The sequence below is a fragment of the Capra hircus genome, chromosome 13 (genome assembly GCF_001704415.2).
Source record: "Capra hircus breed San Clemente chromosome 13, ASM170441v1, whole genome shotgun sequence".
Classification (NCBI taxonomy): domain Eukaryota; kingdom Metazoa; phylum Chordata; class Mammalia; order Artiodactyla; family Bovidae; genus Capra; species Capra hircus.
In genome coordinates, this window is record NC_030820.1 from 76,384,970 (window position 1) to 76,409,427 (window position 24,458).

Consider the following 24,458-nt stretch of genomic DNA (forward strand, 5'->3'; position numbering starts at 1 on the left):
CTAAGGAGGTGAAAACTGGTTCTTATGGGGAAAGCAAAAAAAATGTACCATTTTCATGTATAAAGCACAGACAGACATACAATACCTAAACGGATATATAGTATATCCATCATACTGAAACTTCATGGGGGTGTGTGAGTGAAGTCGCTCAGTCATGTCCAACTCTTTGCGACTCTGTGGACTATAGCCTGCCAGGCTCCTCCATCCATGGGATTTTCCAGGCAAGACTACTAGAGTCGGTTGCTATTTCTTTCTCCAGGGGATCTTCCTGACCCAGGGATCGAACCTGGGTCTCCCACACTTGCAGGCAGACTCTTTACTGTCTGAGCCACCAGGGAAGCCCCATGGGGGTGTGTGGCGATCAGCAAAAAATTGTCTAAATAGGCTCCTCAGTGAGGTGATAGAAAAACAACAACAACAACGAAAAGGACCAGTGGTTCTCAAATCTTGCTGCTGCGTTCAGTTGCTAAGTCATGTCCACCTCCCTGTGACCCCACACCAGGCTCCTCTGTCCTCCACTAGGTCCCAGAGTTGGCTCCAATTTGTGTCCAGGTCTTCAAACTAGCATGCTTCAAAATCACCAGGAGAACTTATTAACACAGATTTCTAGGCTCTGCTTCCAGCTTTGGATTCAGAAAGTCCTGGACGGGGCCCAGAATTAGTTTTTCCAACAATCCTCCAGGTGCTGGTCCAGGGATCACAGAGAACCATGACTCTGGAACTGAGCCCAGTGGTTCTCAGTCCTGGCTGTACATTTAAGTCTTCTGGAAAACCTATCTAGAATCCCAATGTCCAGGATTCATCCCACCGACTGAATCTGAATTGCCAGAGCTAGGAGTAGGACCAAGCCTCAGTATCAGAAAAGCTCCCTGGCTGATCCCAGTGCCGTCAGGGCTGGGACTGGGCAAGACTGTGAGATCCAGGAGGGCAGAAACCACGGCCACGTCTCTCTCCACTGCAGCCCCAGAACCTAAAACTGAGCCTGACACACAGGATGTGCTCGTTATTACAGTGATGTGAATAGATGGATGGGGGGGGTGGATGGATGGTGGACAGATGGGGTAAATGGGTAGAGGGATGGGTGAGTGAATGAATACATGGATGGATAGACGGGTGGATGGATGAGTAGATCAATAAATGGATGAGTGGGTGGGCACACAGAAAGATGGGGGGAGGGAGGGAGAATGAAAGGAAAGAAGAAAATTATGGTGTTAAGTTCTTAGAAAATCTTAACACATCTTCATTCCAAAGAAGGGTATCTCTGGGAGTTTTCATTAAGAACTGGGTACTGGCTATTTTTCCCTCTTAAGTGCTGTTGGAGATGGCTGGGTTTATATGAAATGAGACCCCCTTCTTCCACATATGATGGGAGCAGGCAGTTTGAAAGCATTGGGTCCCAGGTCAACCTTAGGCAGCTGGCCTGGTGGCAGAGGGAGGAGCAGGGTGACCCTAGAGCAGTCCCTTCTACCCCGGAACCCAGACTCTCTCAGTGGGGGTAGGAGGAATCACTCACTGGCCACACAGTTCTCATCCAGCTGCTTGAAGGAGAAGGTGACGTTGTCCAGCTCCGAGAGGGTCACCCAGATGTCCTCCAGCATGGTCCGTTCCTCCTTCTGCAGGAGGAAGACAGGGTGGAGGAGTTTCAGACCCCACCCCTGCCCCGGGTTTTATTTCAAGATGCTGCGATTCAACTCCGGTTGACACACCAGGCTGTGGCCCTTCCAGGCAGGAGGTCCTGTGCGGGGCTCTCCAGGGCTGGACAGGAGATCACGTTCACTCCAGGCCTGTCCCACCTCTTCCAGGTCAGAGCCCACCTCTGCCCTAACGTGCCAGGTGGCCCTCTTTCCTGAGCCCTCCCACCAATCCCACTGAACCGTTCCAACCCAGCACCCAGTTCAGAGCCTGCATGTCTTGACGACTGGTAAATTAACACATGGGGTCCCAGTGACCTCATCTAAGAGGAAGGAAGTGAGGACTGGGTGTTCACATCCAGAAATCAAGTGAGAAGGGATCTGCCATCAGGCGGGCGCCCGTCTGCAGCATCGGCCAGCAGAGGGAACACCAAGGCCACGCTTTCCCAACCGGCCTGCAGTTGTGACTTCTCCTCCCACCTGGGAAAATGTCTAGGAGGCACAGAGCTACAGAAGCCAGGGGAGCTCCAGCCTGGGCGTGCGGGTGTAGGAAGAAATACCACAGAGCAGGTTTTTACTCCTGGGGGGCATCGGCTCTAGGTACCACTACCCAACAATGCTGAGTCACTGGCTCTGCCCTCACCCCCGGAGGCTGGTAGAAGGACCCACCCTGATACTGAGCCCCGAGAGTGAACAAGCAGAGCAACGAGGGATAAAAGAGAAGGTGCAGAGAAAGCAGATCAGCTGGGGGAACTGGGCTTAGCATCGGGCTCCCACAGTTCACACCCGCTCCCTGGGCCTTAGTGTTCTCATCCTTAAAAAGCGGGTATACTGCCTTGGGGCTACTGCAAAGACTAAACCAGAAGCTTTTTGCACCAAGGAAGTTTCCCTGGATCATCACAAAAGTCTGCTCACGGGTCTCCCAGCCTCTGCCCTTACCCCTCCACACTCTTCCCCACCCCGCAGCCCCAGGTGATCCTTTAAGTGCCAAAGTGAGATCCTGTCCCTCCTCTGCTCAAAACCCTCCCCTGGCTGCCACCCACTCAAAGGAACAGCCAAAGTCCTAGAAGAGCCTGCGAGACCCTCACAGTCAGACCCCGGTGGGTTCTCAGGACTTGCCGCCCCTCCCTGGGCTCACTGTTCCAGCCATGCTGGGAACTTTGCTGTTTCTCAAACACTGTGTGCCTGCTCCAGCCTCAGGGCCTTTGCACCTGCTGTCTTCTCTGCCTGGAGGGCTCCTCCCCAGGGTCCGATGGTTCATCCCCTCCCCTCTTTTGGTTCTTGGGTCAGAGGTCACCTTCTTCGTGAGGCTCCCGGTGGCCACCTTATCACACTTTCAACTGCCACTGCCCACAGACCTTCCTGCCCCCTCCTCTGCTTAATGTTTCTCCTTCCCCCTTATCGCTATACATGAGGGTTTCTCAACTGCAGCACGACTGACACCTGGGGCCTAGATAATTCTCGGCTGAGGGCTGGGGTGGCTGAGCACCCTGGAGGAGCAGCCCCGCCCCAGGCCTCTACGCACCAGACACCAGTACCTCCTCCTCGTCAACCGAAAATGTCTCCAGACATTGCCACGTGTCCCCTGGGGGCAGAACTGCCCTGTGAGAACCAGAGGTCTACACCATCTGTGTCCTCGGCTACTTATTTTGATCTCCCCAAAATCAGGATATAAGATTCCTGAGTGTAAGAATGTGGTGCTATGTCCAGCGCCGGGTCCCCGGTGCCTAGAACAGGGGCACCCCGCAGGTTCTCAGCGAGCCGCTGCTGAATGAATGAACTAGGAGCATGACGGCGGAGCGAGCCCTCCCCCGGCCCCACTCACCATGGCCGGCGAGAGCAGGGACTGGCAGTGCAGCAGGACGCCTGTGGCCGCCACCTGCTCCAGCCACTTGCGGCTGGCGTCCCGGCTGCTCTCCTCGTACTCGCCGTTGTTGTTGTAGCGGTAGCTCAGGGCTGCCAGCAGCTGCTCGGAGAAGGCGCACACGGCGGCCACCAGGGCCTGGCAGAAGATGCCGTCCCGCCGCAGCTGCAGCTCTGTGTCTGCAGGCGGAGGGGGCGGAGGGGGCGGAGGGGCCACGCGGGGCCATCAGCAGGCTGGCACCCCGAAACCCCGAACTAGCCCCCTCTCCCCTAACCGGACCACCCATCTGGGCCCAACTTGCCAAAATTCTCTTCATCCCCTGGCACCAAAAGCCAACTCCATTAAAAACTGACTCTCCAAAAGCAAGCCGATCTGCGGCAAAACTCAACTCTCTCAATGACCCATCTGCCTATTAAAAATAAAATAAAATAAAACAGGGGCTGCTTTGGTGGTCCAGTGGTAAAGACGTCACCTTCTGATGCAGGAGGTGGGGGTTCGATCCCTGGTTGGGGGGCTAAGATCCCACATGCCTCACGGCCAATAAACCAGAAGCAATGTTATGACAAATTTAGTAAAAACTTAAGAAAAAAAACTGATCCTCGTTAAAAAAAAAAAATCTTTAAAAAACAAACTTGTGATTTCCCTAACACTTGCCCCAAACCCCTACCTTCAGCTGTTTCTTTATTTATTAGGAAATGTCTCAGCCTTGACCAAGAATGACAGTGACAACAAGCTCCATGTTTGAAGGAAGGCAGTTCACCATTGTGTCTGTTTTTGAGACGTATACCTTCTTCCTGTCATCCCTCCCCCCACCTCCAATTCCTTGGCCCCTGCGTGTGATGTGATTTTCAGAACTGGCCAATTTCTGGCAATTGGTCATTTAGGCCCCTTAATCTTCAGAAAGGGATTTTTTGTTTTGCTTTTGTCTACACCACTCGGCTTACGAGATCTTAGCTTCCCCCAAAAAAATGCTAAACCCGGGCCCTCACGGTGAAAGTGCCCCGTCCTCACCACTGAACCAGGGAATTCCCTGAAAGGGATTATTGTTGATGACTGGCAACAGCCAACAGGTTTTCTGTGCCCAATTTTTACCTAGATCCTATTCTAGCTGCCCCATGGCTGAGAATTTCTAGAAGGATGGGACAGAACACCTCCAAGATTCCCCTGGGCATCCATCACCCCTCTTCCTTCCCACCATCTGTAAGGGCAGGAAGACCCAGGCTGGGGCTGAGGGCTCCACCGGCAGGAAGCCTCTGAAATCATCACTGTTGTATGCTGGGTCCTCACTGAGATCAGCCCAGGCCTGGGAGGTGACAAGAGAGAGCGCTCCTAGCTCCAGGGCCTGAGACTTGTCCCCTAGACACAGGAGGAGGAAATGAGATCCGAGAAGTTCTCAAGGCGCTGGAGGCCACAGGGCTACCTCCCCCGCAGGCAGGCCCCAAGGACCCTGCGGAAGTCAACCTTGGTCGGCAGGAGAGGCCTTCCCTGGGCTGCAGTCACGAGCGCCAGCTGCTGGGACAGCCTCTCCTGGATATACCCAGCATATGCACCTTGCAGACCGTTGCCCTTTCAAAGCTCTCACCTGTGCACTTCAGCAAGGCCAGGAGCAGCTGGTTCTTTCCATCTGGAAGGAGAAGGGACAGAGAAGGGAGATGCGCTAAGTGGAGTAAGCAGAAGATGCCAGCAGAGCCAAGCCTGACCCCGGCCCACGTGCTCTGCCCCTCTTTCCTGTGAAGCTCAGGGTACAGACAGCCAGGTTCAGGAAGCTTTGAATGAGTGTTGGGTAGATTCCAGAAACCTCAGACATCCAGGGGTTGAAACCCCAACTGTTATCTGCACCCCAATTGTTTATATACACCCACCAAACAAAGACTGAAACCAGCCCCTGCAACTCCTGGGCCAGAGCCCCAGCACAAGCCTTGTACCAGCTCAGGCACATATGCGTATAGATGCTCACATAAGTTCACACGCATCCTAAGGTACGTATTCACGCCACCCTACACGGCCAAGCCCTGCCCACATGCAGACAAAGCTCAGATCTTCCAGACACAGGCTAACATCCTGGTTTCTTTCCTTCACATAAAGGCTCTTGGGCCCAGAAGGGGCTTAGAAAAACCTGAAAGGCCTTTGGGTCTGGGCTCATGTAATACATTCTGTCCTGGGGAGGCCCCAAGATGCAGGGACGGTGTGATAGGAGCACCAGCGTCTGCTTATTGAGGACTTACTGCATGCCAGGCACTGTACCAAGCGCCTTATTTGTGCTGACTCCTTCACTCCTCACAACAACACATAAGGGACGGCGGCCTGTGAACCCATTTCACAGTGGAGAGACTGAGGCACAGAGACGTCAAGAAACTTGCCAAGATCACACAGCCAATAAGTGGGAGAGCTGGGGTTCAAGCCCTGGCCGTCCGGCTCCGGAGTCCATGTTAATAACCAATGACAGCTTTGGAAAACAGGACAGCTCAGGGCCAACCCAGACTTCCAACTCAGAGGGGGCTGTTCCTGGGGTCATGAGCCTGGGGCCAAGCACCCCCTGCTATGCTGATTAAATGTCTCCCTGGCCTGGGCTCCTTTTAACCCAGGAGCCTCAGGTTCAAATGCTGCTAAGGGCCAGGCAGGTAACATAAGGGGCGTGAAGCAGACCCTGGGCCACAGGGTATGGCAGGGTCCATGTGGCCTGGAAGGCTCCCCTCCCCAACCTAAAGATGGAGGCCACCATTCATCTCCAAGCAAGTGTGAATGCAGGGCTGCAGGCCTGTTACTGCCTGATCGTCTGATTTTTCAAGAATAGCCAGATGTCTAGACTTGTATGTGGGCTTTCAGATTATAAATATTCACATTTTTTAACGCTAGAGCATCCAAACCTATCTGTAGGCCCAAGTCTGATAAGGACCCTCTCTCCCCTCAACACACACCTGTATCCTTGATCATAAACAATAGAAATCTAACTAAATCCACAGCTTTGGAAGCTGGGAAGGAACAAGCTCGGCCTTCTTAGCCTCCTGATTCTGTGAGGGCGCCCCTGGGCACCCCAGGTGAGCAGTTCCCTGACCACGTGTGTACTGTCCCAGGGCCCTGAGAAAGGGGCACTGGTTCTTTCTGTCCTCTCCCTGGGCCTAGAGAGACATGGGCACAGAGGTGGACCCACTGCTGACCCTCCCATGTTCCACGCTAAGAACCAGAGGCCGCAAGATCGCCACGTGACTGCCTTCCCTGCCGACTGACCTTCCACGTATCTCTGAATGTTGTCCACCAGGGTCTTGATGGAATTGGGGAGGTTCCAGGGGTCCTCCTGAATGCTGATCTGGATCAGGTTCCGGCCACGGATTGTGCATTCCTCTTTCTGTTTGAACTCTGGAGCAGGAAAGTGACAGGGGGGCAGAAAAGAGACAGGGAGCTTTGAGAAATGGTGCCACCAAGGCCTCTGTCCCATTGCTAGATTCCAAAGCTCAGAATCTTAGGTCAAGGATGCTGGCGAGAGCCTTGGGTATCATCTGGTCCATGGGAAGGCAAATAGATTGTAAGGGTGCTGCTAATGGATAGTACTATACCCGTGGCAGACATCACTACTCAATCTCAGCACTACTAGTCTGAGGATGGGACTCCTAGCAGGCACAACCAATCCAATGCAGAATCACAAATGAATCTCGGCATTTTCTTCTCCTGAGCCTGAATGTAGTCACAGAAGCATCCTCAGGTCCCACCCCCTCACAGCCACAACCAAGCTGGCACATGAGCTATAACCTAGCGTAACCTTTTCCCTACACAGAGGAGGAAGCCGAGGCACAGAGTGGGGAAAGTGGCTTGCCTAAAGTGACTCATCAAGGCAGTGAGCAAGATGGGACTTGAATCTGACCCCAGACAGGCTGACGGAGGCCTCTGTTCCTTTGGCCTCGTGTCTGCTACACAGTCTCAAGTTTCTGAGATATTTTATGGTTTCGGCTCCTCTGAGTTTGACATTTCTTCTTTCAGAGGTCCATCCCAGGCAGAGATGACCCTGAGATTGTCGGAAGGGCTCTGCTAGGGCACCCCAACCCCTCACCAATTCCGACCCTCACTTAGAAGCAACTGGTTCTTTATCTCCTGCACCCTACTGGAAATTCCTGGAGGTCAGAGGCAGTGTCTCGTTCATCTCACAAGACCCAGAGCCCACCACAAGGCTGAGCACAAGTTGGTTCTTGGAAATTACTTACTGGATATATGGATGCATGGATGAGCAGACAGATGGATGAATGGGTGGGTGGGTGGGCATATGGTAGATGAATGGATGGGTGGGTGAATGGATAAGTGGATGGTAGTGGGTCAGTGGGTGGGTAGAGTGGATGGATGGATGGGTAGATAAAGGGTGGGGGGGCGATGGGTCAATGGTAAACAAGAAGAAAGGCAGGTAGAAAGACATACATGTTGATTATTTTTCTCTCAATCATTTCGAGAAGAAAGTCTCAATTTGGTGCCGTCAAGTCCTTAACACTTCTTTAACTTGTTAACCCCTCTCATGAATAAACAACAAAGAGCTCTGGACAGACAACAGTGCCTAACTACAGTACAAGGCCAGTTTTCATGGTTGGTTCCACTGGACTTATTATTTTATGGCACATTGTGATGATTTTCCACTTACGGGAAGTTTAATAAATTCTTTTCAAAATTAAATTTTTTAAAGGGAGACACTTTTTCAGACAAGATCTATCGATAGCAATACAGGCAGCAAATGAATCTAGTTTAAAAACTGTAAAGATGTCGGCAGAGTCTGTGACTATGTCTAAAATGATGAAGAGGGTTAGGGGTTTTTGAAGGCTGGCAAACTGTGCTCCAGCCCTTTCCCTTGTGTTATACATGGGCAGAAGGAGGCCCGGAAGGGCTCAGGGACAGCCCAGGGGTCCTCACACGTTTTCTGTAAATGGTCAGATAGGAACTGATTTAAGCTTTGCAGGCATTTGGCTCCTATCACATGTTTTCTTTTGTTTTGTTTTGATGACTCACAATAAATAAAAAATCATTCTCAGCTCACAGTACAAAAACAGGCTGTGGGCTGGATTCAGCCCATGGGCTGAGCTTGCTGACCGCCCCTGGACTGGCCCACAGCCATTCGGCAGGTGAAGGGTACAGCGGGCAGTGTGCGGCCCAGGCAGCCTGGCCCCCATCCAGCACACAAGCCACATCACAGGCTGTGTCCCTGATGGATGCGGGCTGGCATTCCTCACCATGCCTGAGGACTCTTCTCTGCTCACCTTGTAAGCTGTGGTCCATGGGGAAATGCTTGGTCTCCTCAAAAGCTCTGCTCATGACTGGCCCCTTGAGGAGTGCGTGAATGGAGTCCACCTGGGCGAAAGGAAGCCCCGGGTTAATTTGGCCCTCAGGGCCCTCCAAGTGGCTAGAACCTGTGACCTCTGGCTCCTGCCCTGGCTCCTGACTTACGGGTTCTTACCCGGGGTGATGGGAAGAACACAAGGTCAGGCCAGGGTTGGGACAAAGAGCCTACCTGGTTAAAGAGATGCTCTAGGCAGCCATGAAGCTTGTCCTGCTTGTCTGATGGGATCCTCATGTCACAGGGCAACTCATCCCCTGGCAGAAGGAAGAAACCACAGCCATCAACTATTCCTGCCCCATCGCACACCTTCCCAGGCTCTCTCACAAGAAGGCAATGTAGCTACAGAGCTCCAAAACCCACAGCAGACTTGGAGCCTGACAGATCCAGGTCCTAGCTGTGTGACGCTGCACAAATCACTTGACCTCTTTGAGCCTCAGTTTGTTTATCCGCAAAATGGGCTACAGGAACTAAAACATTACACAACTGTAAGTCACTGTTACTATTTTCACTCTGAAAACGAGTGAAGGAACCAGAGCCCACATCTCTCATTCATCCCCCAGCCGTTTCATTGAAATCGCCTTCCTAAAACCTCCCCAGGGGTAGTTTTTGCAGCTGAATAGCTTCTGTGATGAAATATTTATCCAAGTTCAGAAATAGCTGTGATATTTCCTGAGCTTCTTTTTCTTCTGCCAAAGTGAAGTATAATTAAAATTAAATTTTTATGCACAGACACCTCTGGAAGGGCACACCCGACAGCAGTGGCAGCGGGAGCCTGGGAACCAGGAGGCCGGGGAGCAAGGATGGTGGGGAGGCTGGTCACCACCCACCCTCTCCCACTCACACCTTTCGAATTATGAGCCATGTGACTGTCTATCCCATTCACAAAATAAAAACGTTAAAGGCTGAAATCCATGGAGATTAAAACAAATTTCAGTCTTTCGGTAAAAGTTGCAAGTAACTTGCAGTAGAATGTATGTGCTCAGTTGCTCGGTCATGTCCAGCTCTTTTGCAGCCCCATGGACTGCAGCCCACCAGGCTCCCCTGTCCATGGGAGTTTTCAGGCAAGAATACCGGAGTGGGCTTGCCCAGGGGATCTTCCCGACCCAGGGACTGAACCTGTGTCTCCTGCATTCGCAGGCAGATTCTTCACCAACGAGCCACCCTAACTTATAAATTCTTATTTATGTCTGTCTGTCCCTCCAGCCATCCACTCACATTTCTCCACCTCTGTGCAGAAATACATGTTCACCAGTGATCCCCAAATATCCTCAATGGTCATTTCTGCGGGAGAGGCTGAGATTCTGACTGATTTTCAGGTACTTCTTTTGTGTTATGTGAATTTTGGGTTTGAGCACATGTCATTCCTGGAAACCATCAGGTTGTCCTATTTTAGCACTGCGGGGGACCTCATCCCACCTGGTAACTGGATCAGGAGTGTTTCTATGTTCTGTGTCCACGACATTCACAGAGAACATGAGCTCTACAAGGGCCTGTCTTTTCAAAATGCACGGCTGTGGTCCCAGCACATAACAGGTGTGCCATAAACACACGCAAAATGAGTGAAGGAAAACCATTACCAAACCATGCAAAGCAACAGAAAACAAGAGAACATGTAGGAAAGTGTACCAAAATAAAAACAAACAGCACGATCTCGCCAGGGGACCCCCTCAGCCCTGGCACTCACCGGAGCCCATCTCGTCGCTGCCCAGGTAAGAGCTGTTACTTCTCACACTGGTGTAGGACAGAACGGAGTCCCGATTGCTGTTACACTCACTGCAGAGTGGCAGAGAGGAAGGTGTGAGTCAGCCCTCTGCCTCCCCGCTCACAGCCTCTGGTCCCAGCATCCGGAACCCACTTTCTGGAGTGTAGACAAAACCCTTGGGTAGATGACAGGCCCAGAGAGAGCACTGTTGGCCAAGCACCAGTGCCAGAGATGGGGAAGGTTGTCCCAGTGGGATCGCTAGGTCCCACCCTGGAGGAACCTCTCTAGGCCTCAGTATAGAAACACAGAGATGGCAGGTGGACAGTGACTCATCTTCATTCGGGTGTAATTACCGTCACTGCCCTCGTGGGACAGTCTTGTCCCGAGACACATCTGCACCCCTACACTCGACCACACGGCCTGGCCGGAAACCTCCTAGGAGCATAGGCTGTGTGTGCTTAGCTTGTGTCCCAGGAACTCAGAAGGTATGGGGAATCAAAAACCACAACCCTGAAATTCTTTCCTTCACTTTTCTGACAATTAGAAGGAAAAATTGGAGGATCCAAAAATGTCAGAATGGAAACGCAGAGATAAGATCTTGGTCTGTGGACACAAGGTTCCAAGAACACATGGGACCCAGTCAGCCAGACCATCTCATTACACAGGACACCAAGAAACACCAGGCCCCTTGAAGACTGAAAGGCTATAAACGCCGGTAGGACGGGGCCCAAGGCCTTGCCAAATTCTATCAGTTCTCTTTTTGCCCCAAACCATGTGAAGTGTCCCTCCAAGGTTCTAGTTTAACCACAACCGTCAGATGTTAGAGAGCCTTTTCACGGGGGGCCACAGCACTGGGTTGTGGAACGGAATTCCATTCACTCCACGGTTTATTATAGGAAATTGAGTTTTCAGTCTGTTCAACCCACTAATTAAGACTTCACCCATCTTGTTAATAATTAACCAGGAGAAAACAATTCAGATCCTCGAGAGTTAGGAGGGAAAAAAAATAGTCTTACTCCCTGGATCAAGGAAAAACAGTGTTGCAAAAACCTGAGGCCTGACGTTGATTTTAAAACACACAGATCAGGACTTTTTTCCTGGACTACATTCCATCAACGTATGGGGACAGAAATCGAGGTGGAAAGGATCAGCGGTGTCCCCAAGGGGGCAGGCCCTGAAACATTAGTCTGGGAGGAGGGAGGCTGAAGAGTGGATCCAGGGTGTGCTGTGGGACTCAGATAACTCCCCAGAACCACAAACCACACGGGTAGGCAATAGCACCCTGTCCCACAGCTTCCTGAGAAACATCCTCTGATTCTGACCTTTCCACAGCCAGGGCCTCAACTATGCCTTCACACCAAACCCCACAAGACCCTCCCAAGCCAGGCCTGCCCCACCTGTAGGAGTCCCGGTAGCTCATGGTGTCGTGACCCGAGTCCTCCTGGTCCTCCTCGCACACTTTGAAGCACACCTTCTTGCTGCCCCCGTGGTCGGTCCTGTCCATCTCGCTCTCTTCGCTGACCAGCGGTGGGGAGGAGGCCTCCTCGGCCAAGGTGGGGTCGCAGGACCCACTGGAGGTGGGCTCTGTGATGGTGGACAGTAGCCTGTGGGAGCAAAGACTTGTGAGCAAAGACACAGGCCCCCCGGTCATTTGTCACCTAGAACCGCCCGCCTTCTGGATTTAGCCAACTTCATCCCTGAGGAACCATTTCAGCCTCCCTTATGCCCCGCATCATCTAGCCAGCCTAGAACTTCGATCAGAGAACTGAGCGACTTGCGTTGGTGAGAACGCTTTGTTAGGTGGTGCTGTGCGTCCTGCTGCAAGGCACCAAAAGGGCCATCACGTCCAGTCGTCTTTCTCTCTCTGCAGTGCTGAAATAATAAAGTTCCCCCCCAAACCTTTCACCGATAGTTTCAGCCTCTACTGACGATGCTGCCTACATCCATCCTTTCATTAGAGCAGCGGTTCTCAATCAGGGTGATTCTGCACCTAGAAGGCCTCTGACAACATCTGAAGACATCTTAGGCTGTCTCAACTAGAGAAGGGAGTACTACTGGCATCTGGTGGGTAGAGACCAGGGATACCGCTAATAACCACTAATGGACAGGACACCCCCCCACTCCAAAGAATAATCCTACTCAAAATGTTGATGGCGCAGATGTTGGGAAATCCTGACCCTGACACAGGGCTCACCTGTTGATCTGAGTGACATATTGCTTCATCTCCTTCAGAGCCACATCCAGTTTGGTAAAGAGCTGCAGGTAGGCATCCTGGATCTCACGGTCCTCCTGCTTGAGCAGGAAACTCAGGCCTCGGTCCTCCTGGCCAAGGGCTCCACTGGCTGGCCCAAAGCTGCTGTCGTTGGGACCCTGACGTTGTGGGTCCCCATCCGCAGCAGGCAGGCACTTCCAGGATGGGGCAGCCATGGTGGTGATGCAGTGTTGGGTATAGGACATGGGGTTCAGGTGACCTACAGTAGGGAGGAAAAGTTCACAAACCCATTTTAAGGATCTCAGTAAATGAAAAAAGCTTCCCTTTAAAATATTCTTTTAATACATTAAACTGCTTTAATAAGAAAGTTTCAATTTGGTGCCAATACACTCTTAACTACTATGATCATTTTCCTGCCTGGAATGTAGACATGATGGCTGGTACTCCAGCAGTCATTTTATACCATGAGGCATCTTTCAGGATAAAAGCAACATTTAGAGATGGCGGCATAGAAAGATAGGAGGAATCTGGATCCGTGATGACCATAGAGCCACCATTCCAGCTCTAGCCTGTTGGCCTTCAGAGTATTGTACTATGAGACCTGAACGCATTTTTGATGGATACATGCAATTACCTTGCTCTGGGTCAAGGCCGATGAGGGAGGGTTTGCGACCAAAACGGATGCTGAAGGACCTCCCAACTGAGGGAGTGGTCTTGGGGTAGGATACTTCCATGATGTTGACGTGGCAGTTGGTGGGGCAAAAGTCCAGGCCACATAGTGGATGGGGTTCCAGGAGTGCTTGTTTGAAGGGTGGGCTGATCCTGCTTTTTAGCTGAGCTGCAAACTGAGAAAGGTCGGGGGGAGGCATGGGGTTATTACTTAAGGGTCTGGGAATTCTGGCACACCTCCAATACCCACTTTATCCTACCTTAGGCCAGACATTCCAAAATTGAAAAAAATGCCAATAAGTCCAAATGAAAAAGTAAATTCCCCTGCACTGCCTTTCACTGGACCCAGATTTCAGGGAAGTCCTGGAGGAATGTGAGGCCTCCAAGTACCTACCCACCTAGATGTCTCCATTTCAGCTGCACCTGAGGTGTCCTGGAAGAACATCTCTCCCTGACCCAGCATCTGTGAGGTTCAAGTAAGGCTGCCTCCCCATTCCTGCAGAACTTGCACAGGCCCAGGCAGGGGACCCAGGCCAAGCCAACGAGCGCTCTCATCGTATTCTATTTCTACTCCGGTTGTTAAGGCTAAAGCTACTGAGGGCCATTTTATCATCACATGAAAAGGGCCTGCCTGAGAGCAAAACCAATAAGGAAAACAAAGTCAACAGGAGAGAGGTCCTGTTCTTGTAACAGTGTGGTATCTGTTTGAGTGCTGGATACGACCATGCCTGAAGCTTACCTATGGACATTTCGGTAATATAAACCAGTTAATTATCCTGTTTGTTTAAGCTAAGTTGGGTTGGCATTTGACATTTACAACTGAAACACCCTGAGTTGAGACCCTGTAGGGTGTAGGCACCTCCTGGTAGCGGGCGATCCTCTGGCCGATGCTCTCCAGCTTGGTGTCACAGATGTTGCGGAACTCGAAGTGGGACATGGTCCTCATGTTGCTGCTTAGGGCCATGAGCCGCCCACAGTTCTGCACGAAGACACTGTCATCGGCAGCAAAGGCCTCAAGGATCTGCAGAAATATCAACTGCTACTGAGTACTCACTGGGCACCTGGGAGAGTCTTAAGGGGTTTATCTTGAGCGATTACTATACACCTTGTAATACATCTATGGGTCAGGTCTATTATTGGCCCACTTAACAGATGAGTAAACTGAGGCTCAGAGATAAGAAGTCAGTCTCCTAAGCCCCACAGCTACCAAGTGGAGGGGCAGGAATTAGGACCAAGGTTCCCCAGGCTAACTCGGAGGACATGGGAGTCAGGCTGCTCCACCCCCCCAGGGCAGGGCCATAGCCAGCAAGACCTTGGCAGTGAGGCTGAAGCAGCCGCGGGGCTCCACGATCTTCTCCAGCACGTGGCACTTGATGCCCGCCGTGCTCACGTACTCGTACACAACGCCATGCTCCAGGTGCACGTTGTCCACTGTCAGGCTGACCAGAGGGCTGTCCTCGTGCTGGCTCGGCTGGGGGCCCAGGGACATCAGGGGGAAGGCTGGAAGCCAGAGGGACAGGTGACCCTGCGGAGGGGGCACCACCCCACGCCAAGCCAGCCCCCGGGCCCAGCACCGCAGGCCACCTACATTAGCCAGGCGGGAAACTGAAACCTGTGCTGCGGCTCTTTTCACTTTTGCCAGCCCACTGTCACTCACTCCTCATTCTAAAAGGTTCTCCTTTCAGGAGTCAAGCCTTGAGTCTCATTCACAGTCTCTGGGGCTCCGAAAAGGAGACTCGTTTGCCATCCATACCCTCCCCCAAAGGCAAAGGCCTGGCCGTTCAGCATGTTTGATTTCCTCTATTTACAGTGACTGGTTCAGGAGCAAGCATGTGACCCAAGCTGAACCCATGAGAGGGAGCTCTGTCTGGATCTACAAAGAGAAGGAGACATCCTCTTTTTCAACTGGATTTCAAGTTACCAGAGCCACTAGGTGGAGAAAACAGCATGTAACAGGGAAACAAACTCAGAGGGAGCAGAGCTGAGAACTGGAGAAAATGAAGGCCTCCTCAGTATATGAAATGCTGGATCGAGCCAGACCTGAAGCTCATTAACCCTACTCAGCCTTTTTAGTTTGCTGAGCCAGTGTTTTTATGGAGCCCAGTTTCAGTCGAGATTAACAGGGTCCCAGAGAGACTGTGACTCCTTAAAGGTCACACAGCTAGGTAGTGATGTATCTAGGAAGGAGGCACTTTATGGCCTGAAGCGGTTTCCTTCCCACCTGCTCCAAAGAGTACTCTCAGTGCACACACTGAGAGTACTTTCCCCCTCACCCTCCAGGCTACGTCACCAGTTATCAACTTTTTTTGTTTTTTTGTTCGTTATCTTGTTCCCCTCATGTCAGTGCCCCAAGGGCAGAGACCCCGTCTGCCTTGTTCACTCCTGTTTCCCCAGCTCCTTGAACATGACCTGGGCACATAGTAGGTGCTTCTACTTATTGAATGGAAGTTTCAAAACCAGCAGCTCTTCCCAGTGTGCTTTACCCTCGTCATCAGTGGGGTCACCCATGTGCTGGGGGAAGGAGGCCCACAGCCCTTTGCTGTCAGAGGGGCATAAACTGAGCTCAGAGCGGGCCTCCAGTCTCTCCCTCTTCCCATCAGCCTGTCCTCCTTTAGGACCCCTCTTTCAGGCTATGGGTGTTTTAGCAGCAAGGGAACAGCTCCTCAAGGGCAGGGAATTTTTTGTTTTATTCCTTACTGTATCCTCCGAACCTAGAACTGAGGCTGACACATAGTAGGTGCCGACTAAATGCTTGGAGTTTGACTGATAGCGCCTCCTCTCCAGTCGCTTCTGTGCTCTGCTGGGCTAGGGGCAAGAGGAGGCGTGGGAAGATCAGGGGCTTTCAATGCCGTGGTGTCTGACAGCTCGGGGCTCCTTGCTGGTGACTTTGGGGTCAACAAAGAAGCAAGGTTTACAGGGCTGGCTGGGGAGCTGTTTCCCTGAATCAACCAAGTGAAGAGCCACAGAAGGAAACGCAGGCCTGCTGGCACCTTGATTAGAGCCCAGGGAGACACCGTTCAGACCTGTGACCTCCAGAACAGTAACGTAGTAAATGCATGTGGTTTTAAACCACCAGGTTCCTAGTACTTTGTTACGGCAGCGATTGGAGACTGATACAGAAATGACAGCATCGAGGAGGGCTGGATGGGACTGGGAGGAGTGTGGACACAGAGGACCCAGTCCGCACGGGCGTCTCTGGCTCACGGCCTGCCTGTCCCGTTACCTGAGTCGAGCTGGTCTTCCTCTCGGGCCCCCTCGCCACCGGAGTCCTCGCCGGCGGCCTCCCGGGCCTCCTGCGCATCCTCGTGGGTGCGGTAGATCCACTGGTACAGGCCCTGTGTGGGGAGCCGAGTAAGAGGGGCGCCACGACACCCAGAGCCCAGGTGCATGCTGTCCCGACTCCAAAGCTCAGGGCTTCAGCCTGTTGGCGACACCACCTTCAGAGAGCCCTCCCAGACTTCACTCTGGAAACTTCCTGAGGGATCTCCAGCCACACTCAGCCCTCAGCGTCCACAGTCTACGCTCCTCACAGAAGCCAGGGGAGGGGGAGCACTGAAAACGTAAGTCAGCTTCATGGGAGCAGAAAGCTTGTCTCTCCTGTGGCCCCAGGGTCTAGAAACACGCCAGGCAGACAGCAGGTGCACAGGAAACGCTTATTAAATAAACCAGTGAACCACTGTCCACAGAACCCTGGGTCCCCAACCAAGTACAACATCAATTTCTTATCATCAGTGTGACTAGTTGCCCAACGTGCCTGTGTGGTAAGAAAAGAGGGTCTTATCACACGCATTTCACAACTGTAGAAACTGAGGCCGTGAGGTTCAGGAAGCAGAGGGGTCCTGGAGTCCAGGCCCAGCTCAGCCCTCAGGTCCGCAGGCCCACCCCACCCAAAACCCTGTGGTGCCTACAGGCTTCTCCCCAGAGAAGGGAAGGTGCTCTCAGCCTCCACCCCAGTGAGCAGGGCTTCCCTGATCCCCTTGGCTGCCAGGCGGCTCACCAGGGCCTCTTCTTGGCGGCTCCGGAATGCCTGGAAGTGCTCCAGGACCTCTGAGGCTCCGTCATTCATCACATTGTTGCCATTGACCTTCAGGATGCACTGGCCAGCACAGAGCCCTGCAGCCGCAGCCTCGGAGCCTAAGGGGGACAGGAACGCTTGAGGCTGGATGCCAGGCGATGAGAGGCCAGGGCGGTATCAGGCAAGGGCGAGTAACCAGATGCACCTGTCCCTCACCCCACACCAAAGGGCACCTCCATCCTCCCACCTCGCAGCCACTCTCCACCCTGCACCAGTGGGCAGGACAGGCACTGTCATTCCCATTTGGCAGAAGAAGAGACTGAGGCTCAGAGAAGTCGCAGTGAGCCCAAGGTCACGTGGCAAGGGAGGCTGGCCTTGAACCCAGGCACATGTCACTCCAGAGCTTCGTCTCCTTCGCGTGTGTGCTTGCTACTCACTTCAGTCGTGTCCAGCTCTTTGCAACCCCATGGACAATAGCCTGCCAGGCTCCTCTGTCCATGGGATTCCCCAGGCAAGAATACTGGAGTGGGCAGCCATGCCCTCCTCCAGGGGATCTTCCTGACTCAGTGAACGAACCTGCGTCTCTGGCACTGCAGGTGGATTCTTTACCGCTGAGCCACCAGGGAAGCCCTCTTCTCCTTTAAGTCCCACAACAACCCCATGATACTGAAGCCAGGATCAGCCCCGTTTTGCAGATAGAGAAACACAGGCTCAGAGAGGCAAAGTGGCTCTCTCAAGTCATGTGTCTAAAAGAAGCCAGGTTTCAAACCCAGGTCTACCAGGCTCCAAGGGCATGTTCTCTCAGCTGTCCCATGAGTCTCAAACTGCCACATTCCTGCCTGGCAATAAGGAGCTGGAGCTGAAGAAACGCTGCCCTGTTTCAAGTGAATGTGCATTTTTCTCACTTTGCCACAGTCCTCACCACTCCCTAGTGCTTCCTTTCAGCTGCACATGTGTAGCTGCCCAACCCCCATAAGCGAGCATATTTACAAGCCTTGGCTCCCAGCAAAGAAGGTAAGTGCTAACTGTGCACTAAGAGGCACAGGCCTGGAGCTAACTGGGCAGGTGCCTCGAACTCCCACACACACAACAGACTGGCCTCCCAAAGCCCCACTCCATGTCCCTGGGCTCCCACTCACCTCTCCCCACCGCGTAGACATATGGCGGGGCTGCTCCACGGATCTGGAAGCACAGCGCCTCTGGACGGTCGGGGACTTTGACAATCCTGCACCGAACAGAAGCTGCCATAAGGTACAGCAGTGTCACTCCCGAAAGAGAGCCCAGGGGGCCACCACGGGAGCCCCTGACTCCCGGGCTTTTGGGAAATCCAGCCCCAGACAGCAGCAGCACCAGACTTTCCAAATGCATAGAGAAACCTCGCTCAACCAGAGCGCACAGAGCAGGGCCTTTGATTCCTCAGAACCAGCCAGCCCACCTTTGGAAAGTCCGTCTGTGCACCCTCCTAACCCTTCACTATCATCCTCTGGGTGAAAAGAGGCCTTGTGGCCACCAGACCTTGGTGAGTGCATATTTTATTTAATAATCACTTACTTGGAGGGTGACAAGTGACCCCCAGCACATCTGGGTGCTGACTCCAGAAAAATGTCCACGTGTCCCCCAGAGATCATGATTTGAAAGCCCAGAAGACCCAGCCACTCTGTGGGTGAATCACCAGGGCAGAATGGGCAGCCCCTGCTCAAGATCACTATTAATCCAGGAGCTTCAACGTAGCCATCGGCTTCCCTGTCTAAGGCACGTCCCCCACATTAGGCCTTGGATCGTCCCTACCTGCCATAAAAAGCCGTCTTGGGAGCCTGTTCTAAAACCTCAGGTATTTCTGGAACTTGAAGCAGGCATGTTCCACCATGGTGATTTCTCCCACTTCTACATACCAGCCAAACCATCAATCATGTCCCCGAAACTGACAAGCCTCTGAACTGAAAGAATGCTATTTAAAACTTTCGATCACTCCCATCAACAGAAAACCAGGAGCATCTGCCTTAAATAGAAGGGAGAAGCGAAAAGCAAACGCGCAGGATTTAAAATAGAAAACGCTCCTCCCGGTGCCTCTATCTGGTACGCGACCACTTCTCACCGCGGCTGGGAGGGGCCGGCTGGCAGCCTCCTCTCCACGCTTCCTGCTTCCGCCCCCGCCCTGACAATCTAGCCTCCACCTGCAGCCAGAGAGATGCCGCACTGCCCAGGACCTGGGTCAGATCACGCCGCCCCTCCGCTCAGAACCTTCCAGTAGCTCCATGCTCCTTACTGTGGGCACAGGTCCCACAGGTCCTGGCCTCTACTGTCTGACCGACCTCAGTGCCCACCCTGTTCCAGCCCTATCAGCTTCCTCACTGTTGCTCAAACATACTAGCCCCAGTGCCCCTGGAGGGGCCTCTGCACTTGCCAGCAATCCCCCTCCTCCAGATGTCCCCCTGACCCCCTCCCTCACCCCCCTTCAGGTCTTCACCTCCGTTCTCAGGGGCATCTCCCTGACACACATCTCCTCCACACAGCCCATCACCTGTCCCAGCTTTATAATGGGTTGGGTAAATGTTCGTCTGGATTCTTCTATAAGATGTAATGCAAAAACCCAAATGGTTTATGGCCAACCCGATACATTGGTCCACACTCAACTACCTCCTGGTACGTCCCTCCCTTTTCTGCTTTGACTTTGTTCGTCTCCTGCTCTAGCCTCCAAACAGACTGAGATCTGCGAGGAAACAGATCTATGCAGACGGGACTGCGTCCCCCGAGCCCAAAACACCAGCGAGCACACGGCAGACACCCAGTAAGCACTGTCAGCTGAACAGAGCCAGCAGCACCTTGGCACGTGCCTGTGGGAGGACCTGCCAGCCACGGGGACCTGGGTCAGCCGGGCACCCACCCCCATCACCACCGCCCCTGGGATCCGGGCAACTCATCCCGAGAGGAAGGCCCCCAGACACCCCGCCCCTGGCAACACTCACTCTTTGGCCTTGGCGGCTACCAGGAGGCGCAGCGGGCGGCGGGAGCAGAAAGACTGGTTGAGGATGGACTCCACCTCAGCCAGGGGCCGCAGGAACACCAGATCCTCGTTGATGGAGTAGACCTTCCTCCCCACCTGCAGGCCGGCCATCTGGGCGGGGGCGGGGTGGCGAGGGAGACGAGCACACCAGGTCACTGACCCCCTCTCCTCCTCACTAAGGAGCCACTCGATTCAGGGGCGCAGAGTCACCAGCCCCAGGGACCAAGCAGGACCCGAGTGAGACTCCCCCCGGGGCATCCTCGCTGCCCTCTGTGGTAAACAGTGAGGCAGGCTGGTGAGACCCATGCCAGCCAACGAGCTGTGAAGGGAGGCCTGTGGGGGCCGCTAACGGCAAAGACATCTTCCCTGAGAAGAAGCTTCCAGCCCACCCCTGCTTCCTGCCTGGCTCTGCAAGGACACGAGGCATTGACCTGGGGTGGCCACCTTGTGACCACGAGGCCTTGGCCAGCAAAGGTGAAGAGATGTCAACCCTGAACCAAGACTTATAACCACCTCCTTCTAAACTGCTTACATCACAAGAAAACGGAAGCCCTGGGGCTCCAGCCACTGTCAAGCCCAGCCTGCGGCTACTACATGCAGCCAAACGCCTTTCTGATCGCTATAAGGAAGCAAACAGAGCCCCCTGGAAAAAGTGGCCAGCGCCTCTCTCCCAGCCATCTGCACACCCCTGACAACAGCTGAGAGGCCCTGGGGCTGAAGCCTTGGCCTCCCTCCTCCAGACTTCGTATCCATCCCGGAGCAGCAAAACAAACCTGCCTTGTTCCCGCAGCTGGCTTTTCTATAATCAGCTGAGGCCCCGTGCGGTTTTGTTTTGTTTTGTTTTGTTTTTTTGCGTTTGGCCCCTGCATGGCCAGCAGGGGGAGCTGGTGGTCCACGCTGGGAGGGCAACCTGGATCCCAGGGGCTCCATCACTAGCTCCCAGAGACCTGGACTCAGTCTCCCCAGGAGGACAAGGAGCCAGGAGGAACCACTGCCATTCCCGGGCTTTCTGAGCTGGAGGAGGGTGCCCCACTCTCCTGTCGGCACGCAGCCCGGGAGCCGGGGTGGCCCCTCTGAGCCGCCTCACCTCCGCCAGCGAGCCCCTCTGGACCGACTTCACCACCACAGCCTTGTTCTTCTCCTCGATGTCGAAGCCGTAGTCTTCCTCCTGGGGCAGGATCTGGGGGTTCGAGGCAGGAGAGGTAGTGAGACAGGGAGGGGGGCCTGGAGCCTGCCCCAGCTTGGCCCCACAGGGGCGGGTTGGAGGGGACCGTGACCCAGCCGGCTCCTCATGCCCCAGACCTTCTTAGGGTGGGGCTGGGAGTGGGGTCACCATGTATTCACTTAGCTTTCTTGGCCTGCCTCCCCTTTCCTCCTCCCAACCTGAGGACAGAGCCTCCTTATTTATTATGCTCCACTGTCTCCCCATCTGCTGTCACACTGCAGGTGCTCAATAACAGCTTACTGCCTTAATGAAATAAATCAGACCCCAAAGTGTCCTGCCACCAAGAGCTTAGGGACAGGAAGGGGGTTTAGGGAGGAGCAGTCCCTCCCCATCGCAGGACGACAAGAAGGTTGGGAGGTTTGGGGGCGTCCGTGGTGGTGGGGATATAGGGAAATGCATTTATTTTCTCAGTACATATTTTGCCGAGCTGCTGTCTATTATATGGGCCAGGTACTTCACTGTTTTGGAAACGGCACCAAACAAGACACAGTTCCTGCCTCATGTATAGCTGACTGTCTAGTGGGAGAGACAGACTGCAAACAAACAAAGAAATAGAGACTGTGGTGCCCAGGGGTGTATGTACTCTGAATTAAAATAAAGCACTTAAAGGGACAGAATGCAGTACAGAAGCAGGGCCAGGGGAGGGGACATCTGCGCTGAGACCCGAATGGAATGAGGAACAGAAGTTTATAGAGAGTGGAGAAAAGTGCTCCCAGCAGAGGGCAGAGCAGGTGCCAGGGCCCTGAGTCAGGCCCCAGAGTCCTGGAGGCTAAGACGGAAGATCTGAGCGGCTGCACTAAGTGGGGCGAGGAGCGAGGAGCACAGGAGAGGGAGGAAAAGAGGCAGGGAGGTTTTGTCCCAAGTGTGGTGTGGAGCGCTTGAGGGCTCTGTGGTGGGAGAAATGGGAACTGGATCAGCACCCTGCTTAAGTACGACAGGAAAGACGTGAACAGAGCCGCCTGCACGTCAGGCAGGCTTCAGCCCCAACTCTGGCTTATGCCAAGAGACCCAGCCTCTCTGAGCCCCTCTCCCAGTTGCCTGCTGTGGGCCAGGCCTCAAGGTGGAGGCTGCGGCTCACCAGGAGGCACAGAAACAGGATGGGCTAGGCTGGTAAAACACCTGTCCAGGCTGGTAAACGTTCTACCTTAACTGCAAGGCTAGCTGCAGCAACTGAACAAGGGTGCCGGCCCAGAAGACCCAAGGCTTTGGTGTGAGCGGGGTCATTTCAGGAGGCCATCCTCCCTGTGAAGGCTAGGCTGAGGGTGGGGTGGAAAAGAGGAGAGGGGAAGAAAAAGAAAGAGAGCCCAGCGAGCCCAGTCTCCTCTGTCAGGAGGGTGGTCTGGCCAGGAAAGTAGCCTGGCGCCTGGGCAGTGTTGCCAGGCACCGCCTAAAATCTCCCCCTTACTTCTGGGCGCCCCAAGGTGAGCCCAACTTCTCCAGCCACAACCTGAAGGTTACCCAGTTCCCAGGCCTGCAGGCAGGTCTGAGAAGGAAGATGCAGCAAGCTCAGTTCTGCTCCTACCAGCAGGCGCTTGGCCAGGATGTTCTCCACCAGCTTGAAGTCATTGCGAAGCTGTTTGTTCTTGCTGCTGGTTCCCTCCATCTCCTCATCTGCGTGGAAGCGGAAGTACTGGGACTCATCCTTGAACTCGCTCTTCTCCAGCACTGCAAACCCACAGACACGGGGTCAGGCTCACACGGGGAGCTTTCAGTGGTATCTGCTGACTAGCAGCCACGGGCCAGGACCAGCCCCTGGACAAGCTTGGGTTGGCCAGCATGGTGTTCTAGTAAGTAAAGTCCTGTGCCAAAACTAACATATTAGGATAGTTCACATAAAAGCCTGGCTTTTTGACTCTCATGAAAATTCTGAACTCATCCCACCTGCTTATATAAAGGCATGTTACAAAGCCATGTAAGGTACAAAGCTGCGGAACCACAGCAGAAATAAAGAACCAGCAGAAGAGAACAGCTATCACATAAGAGGACACTGTTTTATGGGAACTTAGCATATGATGGGGAGAAGGCAATGGCACCCCACTCCAGCACTCTTGCCTGGAAAATCCCATGGACGGAGGAGCCTGGTAGGCTGCAGTCCATGGGGTCGCCAAGAGTCGGACACAACTGAGCGACTTCACTTTCACGCATTGGAGAAGGAAATGGCAACCCACGCCAGTGTTCTTGCCTGGAGAATCCCAGGGACGGGGGAACCTGGTGGGCTGCTGTCTATGGGGTCGCTCAGAGTCGGACATGACTGAAGTGACTTAGCAGCAGCAGCATATGATGGAAGATGAACAACCATGTGGAGTATTCCACAGATGGTACAGGGAAAACTGATTCACTTACAGGGAAAAAAAAAAAAATCAGATCCCTACCTCACACCATATATAACAATAAACTCCTATTCAATCAAAGACCTAAATAAGAATAGGAAAACTAAAACTCACCAAACAAAATGCAGGCAAGTATCTTTGTCTTAAAACAGAAAAGGAGTTCACATACAAGACCCCCTCAAAAAAGAGCAGTATGATAAAATTAAGGACTTCCATTCAATAGCAAGGCCATAGGCAGCCCACAGATTCAAAATTAACCGTCTGGTCTAAAATCAACAAAGGAGAAATCTTGGATATACAGGAAACTCCAACAAATCAACCAGAGAAAGCTGGGAAACTCATAGATAAATGGATAAAGGATATAAATAGGTAATTAACAAATGGGAAAACCTAAGAGACTGGTGAGTGCCAAGTACATGGAAAGGAACTCACCCTCACTAATAATCAGAAACAGACCACAGTGAGACCCTGTAGACCAGGGGATGGTACACTTAG

The 24,458-nt window shown here is 53.2% G+C and overlaps 1 protein-coding gene across 1 annotated transcript in view; it reads right to left on the reverse strand.

Annotated features, from left to right (window-relative positions):
- PREX1 (phosphatidylinositol-3,4,5-trisphosphate dependent Rac exchange factor 1) overlaps positions 1 to 24,458 on the reverse strand; it is a 178,927-nt gene that overhangs the window by 8,014 nt on the left and 146,455 nt on the right. The window contains exons 16-33 of the mRNA XM_018057997.1: positions 23,156 to 23,298; positions 21,496 to 21,588; positions 20,371 to 20,519; positions 18,544 to 18,629; positions 17,387 to 17,523; positions 16,613 to 16,724; positions 14,702 to 14,889; positions 14,249 to 14,410; positions 13,355 to 13,565; positions 12,703 to 12,979; positions 11,906 to 12,112; positions 10,491 to 10,579; positions 8,978 to 9,060; positions 8,727 to 8,817; positions 6,724 to 6,852; positions 5,078 to 5,119; positions 3,457 to 3,674; positions 1,514 to 1,613 (exon numbers count right to left, since the gene is read on the reverse strand). Of these exons, the coding sequence (XP_017913486.1) occupies positions 1,514 to 1,613; positions 3,457 to 3,674; positions 5,078 to 5,119; positions 6,724 to 6,852; positions 8,727 to 8,817; positions 8,978 to 9,060; positions 10,491 to 10,579; positions 11,906 to 12,112; positions 12,703 to 12,979; positions 13,355 to 13,565; positions 14,249 to 14,410; positions 14,702 to 14,889; positions 16,613 to 16,724; positions 17,387 to 17,523; positions 18,544 to 18,629; positions 20,371 to 20,519; positions 21,496 to 21,588; positions 23,156 to 23,298 (2,517 nt within the window). The remainder of the gene's footprint in view (positions 1 to 1,513; positions 1,614 to 3,456; positions 3,675 to 5,077; positions 5,120 to 6,723; positions 6,853 to 8,726; positions 8,818 to 8,977; positions 9,061 to 10,490; positions 10,580 to 11,905; positions 12,113 to 12,702; positions 12,980 to 13,354; positions 13,566 to 14,248; positions 14,411 to 14,701; positions 14,890 to 16,612; positions 16,725 to 17,386; positions 17,524 to 18,543; positions 18,630 to 20,370; positions 20,520 to 21,495; positions 21,589 to 23,155; positions 23,299 to 24,458) is intronic.